This window comes from Vanellus vanellus (genome assembly GCF_965231255.1).
Source record: "Vanellus vanellus genome assembly, contig: HAP1_SCAFFOLD_2416, whole genome shotgun sequence".
In the NCBI taxonomy this organism is placed as follows: Eukaryota; Metazoa; Chordata; class Aves; order Charadriiformes; family Charadriidae; genus Vanellus; species Vanellus vanellus.
In genome coordinates this window covers 111-9902 of record NW_028126995.1, presented here as the reverse complement: position 1 = coordinate 9902, position 9792 = coordinate 111, and the positions used below count along the sequence as shown (strand labels likewise).

Genomic DNA, 9792 nt, shown 5'->3' with positions numbered 1-9792 from the left:
CCCCCATCTGGACCCCCCCCCCGCCATCTGAACGCCCCCCCCCCATCTGGACACCCCCCATCTGCCCCTCCCCCCCCATCTGAACGCCCCCCCCCCATCTGCCCCCCCCCCTCCCCCATCTGGACCCCCCCCCTCCCCATCTGGACACCCCCCCGAGCCGCCCCCCCCGATGCTGCCGCCCCCCCCCGGCGCCGCCAGTGACCGCGGGTGAGCGCTGGGGGGGGACACGGGGGGGGCACGGGGGGGGGGCAGGGCTCTGGGTGCCCCCGTTGCCCCCCCCCCCCCCCCCGCCAGGGACCCCCCACCCCCAATGGGTGCCCCCGGGGGGGGGGATGCTGAGGAAGGGGGGGTGTCCCACATTTGGGGGAGGTTCTCACATTTGGGGGGGTCCCAAATTTGGGGGGGGGGTTCCCACACTGGGGGGGTGTCCCACATCTGGGGGTGTGTGTCCCACTTTTGGGGGGGGAGTCCCCATTTGGGGGGTAGTTCCCACATTTGGGGGGGGTCTCAAATTTGCGGGGGGGTGTGTCCCACACTGGGGGGGTGTCCCACATTTGGGTGGTTCCCACATTTGGGGGGGTTCCCACATTGGGGGGGAAGTCCCCAATTGGGGGGAGGTTCCCACATTTGGGGGGGGTCTCAAATTTGGGGGGGGGGGGTGTCCCACATTTGGGTGGTTCACACATTTGGGGGGTCCCACTTTTTGGGGGGGGGGAAGTCCCCATTTGGGGGGAGGGTCCCACATTTGGGGGGGTCTCAAATTTGGGGGGTGGTGTCCCACACTGGGGGGGTGTCCCACATTTGGGGGGGTCCCACTTTTGGTGGGGGGAGTCCCCATTTGGGGGGAGGTTCCCACATTTGGGGGGGTCTCAAATTTGGGGGGGGGGTTGTCCCACACTGGGGGGGTGTCCCACATCTGGGGAGTGTGTCCCACATTTGGGGGGGTCCCACTTTTGGTGGGGGGAGTCCCCATTTGGGGGGAGGGTCCCACATTTGGGGGAGGGGATCCCACATTCGGGGGGGGCCCTCACGCTTGGGGGGGGGGGGGAGGGATGTGTCCTACCTCTCGGGGGGGGGGGGGGGGCGGTCTCCCCTATTTGTTGGGGGGGGGGAAGAGAGGGGGTGCCCCCCTCTTGCGGGGGTCCCACCCCGTGACGCCCACCCCCTTCCTCTGTCCCCCCCCCCCCCCAGGGAGGCCATGGGGCGGCCCCGCAGCCCCCCCTCCCCCCCGCTGCCCCCCGTCACGGTGACGTCCTTCTCGGGGACCATCCGCCTCTACAGCGGGGCCGGGGGGGGGTCCCCCCAAACCCCCCTGCTGCTGCTGCTGCCCTGGCTGGGGGCGGGGGAGGGGGCGCTGGCCCCCTACCTGGAGCTCTACCTGCCCCACGGCGTGGACGTGCTGGTGGTGGGGACCACGGCGTGCCACGTCCTGCGGCCGCGGCGGGGGCGGCGCCTGGCGGGGCGGCTGCTGCGCCTGCTGGACCGCGGCGGCGATGGCGGCACTGGTGGCGATGGTGACGGTGGCGAGGATGGTGGTGATGGCGACGATGGCGGCGGTGGCGGTGACGTCGGCACTGGTTATGATGGTGGTGATGGTTATGATGGTGGCGATGACAGTGATGGTTATGAGGGTGGTATCGATGGTGATATCGGCACTGGCGGTGATGGCGATGACGGGGGTGTTGATGGTTATGGTGGCGCTGGTGATGGCGATGACGATAGTTATGATGGTGGTGATGATGGTGATATTGGCACTGGTGGTTATGGTTATGATGGTGGTGGTGATGGTGGCACTGGTGGTTATGGTTATGATGGTGGTGGTGATGGCGATGTTGGAACTGGTGATGGTGGTGGTGGTGATGGAGATGGTGGCACTGGTGGTGATGACGGTGGTGTTGATGATGGTGCTGGTGGTGGTGGCAGTGGTGGTGCTGGTGGTGGCAATGGTGGCACTGGTGGTGGTGGTGGCAATGGTGGTGGTGGTGTTGGTGGTGGCAGTGGTGGTGGTGGCACTGGTGGTGGTGGTGGCAATGGTGGTGGTGGCGTTGGTGGTGACAATGGTGGTATTGGAGGTGATGGCAGTAGTGGTGGTGGTGATGGTGGTGGTGGTGGTGGTGGCGGTGGTGGCACTGGTGTGGGTGCTGTTGGTGGTGGCAACGGTGGCACTGGTGGTGGCACTGGTGTGGGTGCTGTTGGTGGTGGCAACGGTGGCACTGGTGGTGGCACTGGTGTGGGTGCTGTTGGTGGTGGCAACGGTGGCACTGGGGGTGGCAATGGCGGCGCTGGGGGCGGGGGCGGGGGTGGCCTGGCCGCCCGCCCGCTGCTGGTCCACGCCATCTCCGCCGGCGCCTACACCTTCGCGCAGGTGCTGCTGCTGCTGCGCCGCCGGCCCCGGCAGTGCCGCCGCTTGGCACCGCGCTTCCGCGGCATCGTCTACGACAGCCTGGTCACCGGGGGCTTCGGGGAGGTGGCGCGGGGTGAGTGCGGGGGGGGGGGGGGGATGGGATGAGGACCCCCAACGCCGCCCCGCTGACGCTGCCCCCCCCTCCCCGCAGGCCTCGCCGGGGCGGTGGCCACTCCATCCCTGCGCGCGGTGGCCCACGCCGGCGCCCGCCTCTACCTGGGGGCGTGCGGGCCCTGGCTGGGGGCGGATTTCGAGCGGGCGCGGGGGGCTTTCGCCGCCCCCCCCTTGCGCTGCCCCCTCCTCCTTTTCTACAGCCTGGACGACGCGCTGAGCGCCCCGGCGGCGCTGCGGGCGCTGCTGCGGGGTTGGCGAGCCCGGGGCATCCCTGCCCGCGCCCGGGGGTGGCCGCGCTCCCGCCACGCCGCCCACCTCCGCCGGCACCCCCGCGACTACCGCCGGGCCCTGCGCGCCTTCCTGCGCTCCCTCCGGGGGCCCCCCCCCGCCGCCCCCCCCCGGGCCCGGCTCTGAGCTCTGCGGCGGGCGCACCGGCACGCGGCCACGGCACGCCAACCCCTGCCACGGCGCACAGAGCCACGGCCGCGGCGTGCCCAGGCTGTGCCAGGCTGTGCCGAGGCTGTGCCACAGTATGCCGAGGCTGTGCCAGGGTGCGCCGTGGTTGTGCCATGGCATGTGAACTCGTGCCACGGCCCCCAAAGCCACGGCCACAGTTGTGCAAAGGCTGTGTTACGGCGTGCAAAGCTGTGCCGGGACGTGCAAAGGCTGTGCCAGGCTGTGCCACAGTATGCCAAGGCTGTGCCGAGGCTGTGCCATGGCATGTGAACCCGCGCCACGGCCCCCAAAGCCACGGCCACGGTTGTGCAAAGGCTGTGTTACAGTGTGCAGAGGCTGTGCCAGGGTGTGTGAACCCACGCCACGGCACCCAAAGCCACTGCCATGGCGTGCCAAGGTTGTGCCAAGGCTGTGCCACAGTGTGTGAACTCGTGCCACGGCCCCCAAAGCCACGGCCACGGTTGTGCAAAGGCTGTGTTACGGCGTGCAAAGCTGTGCCGGGGCGTGCAAAGGCTGTGCCAGGCTGTGCCGAGGCTGTGCCATGGCATGTGAACCCGCGCCACGGCACCCAAAGCCACGGCCATGGCATGCCAAGGTTGTGCCAAGGCTGTGCCATGGCATGTGAACTCGTGCCACGGCCCCCAAAGCCACGGCCACGGTTGTGCAAAGGCTGTGTTACGGCGTGCAAAGCTGTGCCGGGGCGTGCCAAGGCTGTGCCAGGCTGTGCCAAGGCTGTGCCACAGTATGCCAAGGCTGTGCCGAGGCTGTGCCACGGCATGTGAACCCGCGCCACGGCACCCAAAGCCACTGCCATGGCGTGCCAAGGTTGTGCCAAGGCTGTGCCATGGCATGTGAACTCGTGCCACGGCACCTAAAGCCACGGCCACAGTTGTGCTAAGGCTGTGTTATGGCGTGCGAAGCCGTGCCGGGACGTGCAAAGGCTGTGCCGGGGTGTGCCAAGGCTGTGCCACGGCATGTGAACTCGTGCCACGGCCCCCAAAGCCACGGCCACAGTTGTGCAAAGGCTGTGTTACGGCGTGCAAAGCTGTGCCGGGGCGTGCAAAGGCTGTGCCAGGGTGTGCCAAGGCTGTGCCACAGTATGCCAAGGCTGTGCCGAGGCTGTGCCGCGGCATGTGAACTCGTGCCACGGCCCCCAAAGCCACGGCCACAGTTGTGCAAAGGCTGCGTTACAGCGTGCAAAGCCGTGCCGGGACGTGCCAACCTGTGCCACAGTGTGCCAAGGTTGTGCCATGCCACACAAGGCCGTGCCAGGCTGTGCCTCAGCTGTGCCATGGTGTGCAAAGGCATTCCCATAGTGTGCAAGGCTGTGCCACGGCGTGGGAACCCGTACCACGGTGTGCCAAGGCTGTGCCATGGTGAGCAAAGCCGTGCCGGGGTGTGCCGAGGCTGTGCCACAGTTGGCAATGCCATGCCGGGGTGTGCCGAGGCTGTGCCAAGGCTGTGCCGTGGCCATGCCAGGCTGTGCCGTGGCACCCAGAGCCGCGGCCGCGGCGTGCGAAGGCTGTGCCGCGGTGTGCCACGGTGTGCCGGGCCGGTGCCGCGCCGTGCCAACCCAAGTTGTGGTGTGCCAACCCACAGCCCGGTGCACCCACCCACGCCGCGGTGTGCCATGGTGTGCCACGGCGTGCGTGTGTCCCCCCCGCTGCCCCTCCCCCCCCCCCGCGCGGTGCCCCGCGGCCGCAGCGCCGGATGCTCCATGACTTTATTGACTCCGGGATGGATACACGCGGAGCCCCCCCGGTGCCCCCCGGGGATGGGGGGGGGGGGGGGAACAGGGGCAGCCCCCCCCGCCCGCAGAGAGTCCCGCTGAGGGTCCGGGGGGGGGCAGCCCCTCCCCCCCCCGGGGGGCAATGGGGGGGGGGGGGGGGAAGCGGGCGCTACGTCCTACCCACCTCTACGGCTGCAGCACCGCGGGGCCCCCCCAGAGCCCCCCGGGCCCGGCTGGGTGCTGGGGGGGAGGGGGGGGCTCAGCACCCCTCAGGCCGGGGGGGGCCGGGGGGGGGGGGCAGCCCCGGTGCGGCACTAGCGGCGGCGGCGGGGGGGACCCGGGGGGGTCCCGGCGGGGGTGGGCCGGGGGGGCGCAGCCCGCGGCCCCTCCTCAGTACAGCCGCTTCTCGTAACTGTGGGGCAGAACGGGGGGGGGGGGGGTGAGCGAGGGGGGGTGGGGGGGTCCTGCACCCCCAAACCCCCCCTTCCCCCCCCCCCCCCCCCACTGCCGCCGGCACCACGTCACATCCTGGCTGGGAACCGGGGGGGTGCCCCCCCCCCTCACACCCTGACCCCCCCCAGCTCCATCCACCCCCCCCCCCAAACCTGCCCCCCCCCCCCCCCCCCCGCCGGGAGGGGGGTCCGAGCCGGTACTTACGTGGCAGAACCGTAAAGCTACGGCGGCGGCGTGGGCAGGAAAGAGAGAGAAGGGCACAGGGTCACCGCGGCCCGGCACGGCCACCCCCCGGCACCCCCCCGCCACCGCCGGCCGGCCGGACCTCCGCGCCGACACTGCCACGCGGCACCGGCACCGTGCTGCACCGAGCCCCGTGGTTCCATCCGGCACCAACCGGCACCAACCGGCACCATATGGCCCCAACGGGCACCGGCCCCGCGCTCCCGTCGAGCCTCCCGGCACCGGTCCCGTGCTCTGGTGAAGCCGCCTGGCACCGGCACCGCGATCCAGCTCAGCCATTCGGCACCGGCACCGCGCTCCAGCCGGACACCGGCACCGCGCTCCGACCCCGCGAGCTGGCACCGGCACCGCGCTCCACTGAGCCCTGTGGTTCCGGCACCATCCGGCACGAACTGGCACCAACCGGCACAATCTGGCACCATCCGGCCCCAACCGGCTCCATGCGGCACCAACTGGCATCATCCGGCACCACGCGGCACCGGCACCGCGCTCCAGCTCAGCCATTCGGCACCGGCCCCGCGCTCCCGTCGAGCCTCCCGGCACCTGTCCCGTGCTCTGGTGAAGCCGCCTGGCACCGGCACCGCGCTCCAGCTAGACACCGGCACCGCGCTCCGACCAAGCCGGGCCGGCACCGGCACCGTGCCGTGACCGAGCCCCCCGGCACCGGTAGCAGACTCTGACGGGGCTGGCCGGCCACCAGCTCCCGGCACCACGCTCCGGCCACCCGGCTCTGTCCCCGCGGCTCTGTCCCCGCCGAGGCGGACGCCGGGCGGGCGCCGCGGCCCCGTGGCTGCCGGTGAGGACGTGAACCGCTGCCCGGCTTCACCCTGAGGGGTACCGGCAGTGCCACGACCACCGGGGCCTGGCCCGGCACTGTCTGGTCAGGGCTCATGGAGAGCCTGGCCAAGGCGGCCAAGTGGCCAACCAGTATCCTGGCCAGCGGACAGCCAACCAACCAGCCAGCTAACCAGTAGCCTGGCCGAAGAACCAGCTAGCCAACCAACCAGAGCCCACCAGCACCTCAACCAGCCAACTGGCGTCCTGGTTGGCCAACCAACACCTCAACCAGCCAGTTGACCAGCACCTTGGCCAACGAGGCAACCAACCCCAGCCAACCAGCATCCTGGCCAGCCAACCAGCACCTCAACCAGCCAACCAACCACAGCCAACCAGTTGACCAACCACAGACAACCGGCACCACCACAACCAGCCAGTTGGCCGGCATCTCAACCAGTCTACCAGCATCTTGGTCAACGGGGCAACCGACCAGAGCCTACCAGCATCATGGCCAGCCAACCAGCACCTCAACCAGCCAACCAACCAGGCAACCAACCAACCAACCAGCATCCCTACCAAAACCTCAACGAGCCAACCAGCATCCTGGTCAGCCAACCAGCACCTCAACCAGCACACCAGCATCTTGGCCAATGGGACCACCAACCGGAGCCAACCAGCATCTCAACCAGTCAACCAACCAACCAGCATCCCAACCAGTTGACCAACCACAGCCAACCAGCACCTCAACCAACCAACCAGCGTCTCAACCAGTTGACCAACCACAGCCAACTAGCACCTCAACCAGTCAACCAGCATCCTGGTCAGCCAACCAGCACCTCGACCAGCCAACCAGCAGCTTGGCCAACGGGGCCACCAACCAGAGCCTACCAGCATCTCAACCGACCAACCAGCGTCTCAACCAGTTGACCAACCACAGCCAACCAGCACCTCAGTGAGGCCAACCAGCATCCTGGTCAGCCAACCAGCACCTCGACCAGCCAACCAGCAGCTTGGCCAACGGGGCCACCAAACGGAGCCAACCAGCACCTTGGCCAGCTGACCAACCAACCAACCAGCATCTCAACCAGTTGACCAACCACAGCCAACCAGCACCTCAGTGAGGCCAACCAGCATCCTGGTCAGCCAACCAGCACCTCGACCAGTCAACCAGCAGCTTGGCCAATGGGGTGACCAACCAGAACCAACCAGCATCTCAACTGACCAACCAGCATCTCAACTGACCAACCAGCATCTCAACCAGTTGACCAACCACAGCCAACCAGCACCACACCCAGCCAACCAGCAGCCCCACCAGTTGGCCAACCAGCAACCGGCCACGAGCCCACCACCCAACTGGCCAACCAGTGCCCAGCCGCCCGGCCAACCAGCTCTGCCGGCCACAAGAAGCCCCGCCCCCTCGCACAAGCCCCGCCTCCCCACGCCCCCCCCTATACTGCACCATTTCGGGGGGGGGGACACACGATGGGACCCAGAGGTGGGGCGGACACTGGGGGGTGGGGTGGGGAGCAGTGGGGTGGGGGGGCCCACGGGTGCTCCCCCCGCCCCCCCCCGGGTGAATTAAAGCAACAGCTGCCCCCTGCCTGCGCCCCGACTCTCACTGGGGGGGACACCCCCCCACAGCCCCCAGACCCCCCCCCCTCGTCCCCCCAGTCCCAGTCTGGACCAGCACCCCCAGGACTGGGGTGTCCCCAGGGTGGCACAGCCCCGGGGGGGGCCCCCACAGACCGGGGGAGGGGGGGCACATGCTGCCCCTCCCCCCCCCCCAATACCCCACACTGGGGCAATGGGGGTCTGCCGCCCCCCCTCCCCCCCCCCAAGTGGGGTAATGGGGTACCTGACCCCCCCACTGCACCCGGCACTGGGGCAACTGGGTGCCCCCCCCATATCCGGCACTGGGGTAACTGGGTGCCCCCCAGCTTGGCTCTGGGGTAACTGGTTCCCCCCCCGTACCTGGCACTGGGGTAACTGGTTCCCCCCCCATACCCCACACTGGGGTAACTGGGTTCCACCCCAACTTGGCACTGGGGTGACTGGGTGCCCCCCCCTACTTGGCATGGGGACTACTGGGTGCCCCCCATACCGGGCATTGGGGTATAACTGGTTCCCCCCCCATACTGGGTACTGGGGTAACTGGGTGCCTCCCCCATTCTGTGCACTGGGGCAACTGGGTGCCCCCCCATACCGGGCATTGGGGTATAACTGGTTCCCCCCCTATACTGGGCACTGGTGTAACTGGGTGCCCCCCCTAACGTGGCACTGGGACAACTGGGTGCCCCCCCCAACTTGGCACTGGTGTAACTAGGTGCCTCCCCCATACCGGGCACTGGGGCAACTGGGTGCCCCCCCATCTTGGCACTGGGGTAACCAGGTGCCCCCCCCATATCTGGCACTGGGGCGACTGGGTGCCCCCCACGAGCCGGATCTGACGTGGTGCCTGCGGCAGCGTCCCCGTACTCCCCCCTCCCACCCCAGTACCCCCTTCCCCCACCTCCCCCAAATCCCCCCCCCCCCCCAAACTTACGAGTGGAGCCCGTGGACCCCCCCCTCGATCTGCGCCGCCATTGTCCTCTTCTCGAACTTCAGCTCTCCGGAGTACATCATGGACCTGTCGCAGTGGGGCGGCGGTTGTGGGGTGGCGGCGACGGCGTTGGGGGTGACCCCCCCCCCCCCGTGATGTCACCCGTGTGTAAGTGTGTGTGTCCCCCCCGTCCCCCCCCCCCCCCCGGGGGAGACTCACCGCAGCACCGAGAGGCTGCGGGCGCCGATGTCCTGACAGCCGTGTTGGATCCCCGCGATGAGATATGGGACGAATTTGTGGATGGAGCCTTTGTCCTGGACGGAGCCCGACACCCCCTGCGCCACCTTCACCTTGTCACCCTCGCTGCGGGGGGGGGACACGCTGACACGCACCGTAGGGGGGTGGGGGGGGGGTTGGGGAGGGGGGGGGTGTGTGGGGGGTTACCTGAAGTAGCGCTTTTGGCTGCCGCTGCTCTTCTCCATAGCGTCGAGAGAGCCCATCCCGCGGTACTGCTTCAGCCGAACCCCCTCCGAGAAGAAGAACTCCCCCGGAGCCTCCGTGGTGGCCGCCAGCAGCGACCCCATCATCACTGCGGGGGGGGGACACGGTCATGGGGACCCCATCATCACTGCGGGGGGGGACATGGCTATGGGGACCCCATCATCACTGCGGGGGGGGGGGGACACGGTCATGGGGACCCACCCCCCACCCCCGGGGGGGCACAGCTATGGGTAACCCACCCCCGGGGGGGGACACGGTCATGGGGACCCCGTCATCACTGCGGGGGGGGGACACGGTCATGGGGACCCCGTCATCACTGCGGGGGGGGACATGGCTATGGGGACCCCATCGTCACTGCGGGGGGGGGGGGACATGGCTATGGGGACCCCGTCATCACTGCGGGGGGGGGACACGGTCATGGGGACCCCATCGTCACTGCGGGGGGGGGACATGGCTATGGGGACCCCGTCATCACTGCGGGGGGGGGGGGGGGACACGGTCATGGGGACCCCGTCATCACTGCGGGGGGGGACATGGCTATGGGGACCCCATCGTCACTGCGGGGGGGGGGGGACA

The 9792-nt window shown here is 69.3% G+C and overlaps 2 protein-coding genes across 2 annotated transcripts; one reads left to right on the top strand and one right to left on the bottom strand.

Annotated features, from left to right (window-relative positions):
* Nucleotides 1-162: 162 nt before the first annotated feature.
* LOC309685575 (uncharacterized protein) lies at nt 163-3064 on the top strand. The gene is made up of 4 exons (XM_082501319.1): nt 163-207; nt 1192-1904; nt 2073-2477; nt 2556-3064. The coding sequence occupies exons 1-4, from the start codon at nt 170-172 to the stop codon at nt 2930-2932; spliced, it is 1533 nt and encodes a 510-aa protein (XP_082357445.1). The 5' UTR covers nt 163-169; the 3' UTR covers nt 2933-3064.
* Nucleotides 3065-4089: 1025 nt separating this feature from the next.
* On the bottom strand, nt 4090-9307 carry LOC309685574 (inosine-5'-monophosphate dehydrogenase 1-like). Its single transcript, XM_082501318.1, has 4 exons — nt 9160-9307; nt 8935-9078; nt 8719-8802; nt 4090-5115 (listed from the first exon to the last, which is right to left on the bottom strand). The coding sequence occupies exons 1-4, from the start codon at nt 9300-9302 to the stop codon at nt 5094-5096; spliced, it is 393 nt and encodes a 130-aa protein (XP_082357444.1). The 5' UTR covers nt 9303-9307; the 3' UTR covers nt 4090-5093.
* Nucleotides 9308-9792: the final 485 nt, after the last annotated feature.

Coding starts and splice junctions, on each gene's coding strand:
- LOC309685574 (XM_082501318.1), bottom strand. CDS start 9,302: ATGATGGGGTCGCTGCTGGCGGCCACCACGGAGGCTCCGGGGGAGTTC. Junction 8,803..8,934: donor CGCAGCCTCTCGGTGCTGCG/GTGAGTCTCCCC, acceptor CCACTGCGACAG/GTCCATGATGTACTCCGGAG. Junction 5,116..8,718: donor GGGGTCCACGGGCTCCACTC/GTAAGTTTGGGG, acceptor TCTGCCCCACAG/TTACGAGAAGCGGCTGTACT.
- LOC309685575 (XM_082501319.1), top strand. CDS start 170: ATGCTGCCGCCCCCCCCCGGCGCCGCCAGTGACCGCGG. Junction 208..1,191: donor GGCGCCGCCAGTGACCGCGG/GTGAGCGCTGGG, acceptor CCCCCCCCCCAG/GGAGGCCATGGGGCGGCCCC. Junction 1,905..2,072: donor TGACGGTGGTGTTGATGATG/GTGCTGGTGGTG, acceptor GTGGTATTGGAG/GTGATGGCAGTAGTGGTGGT.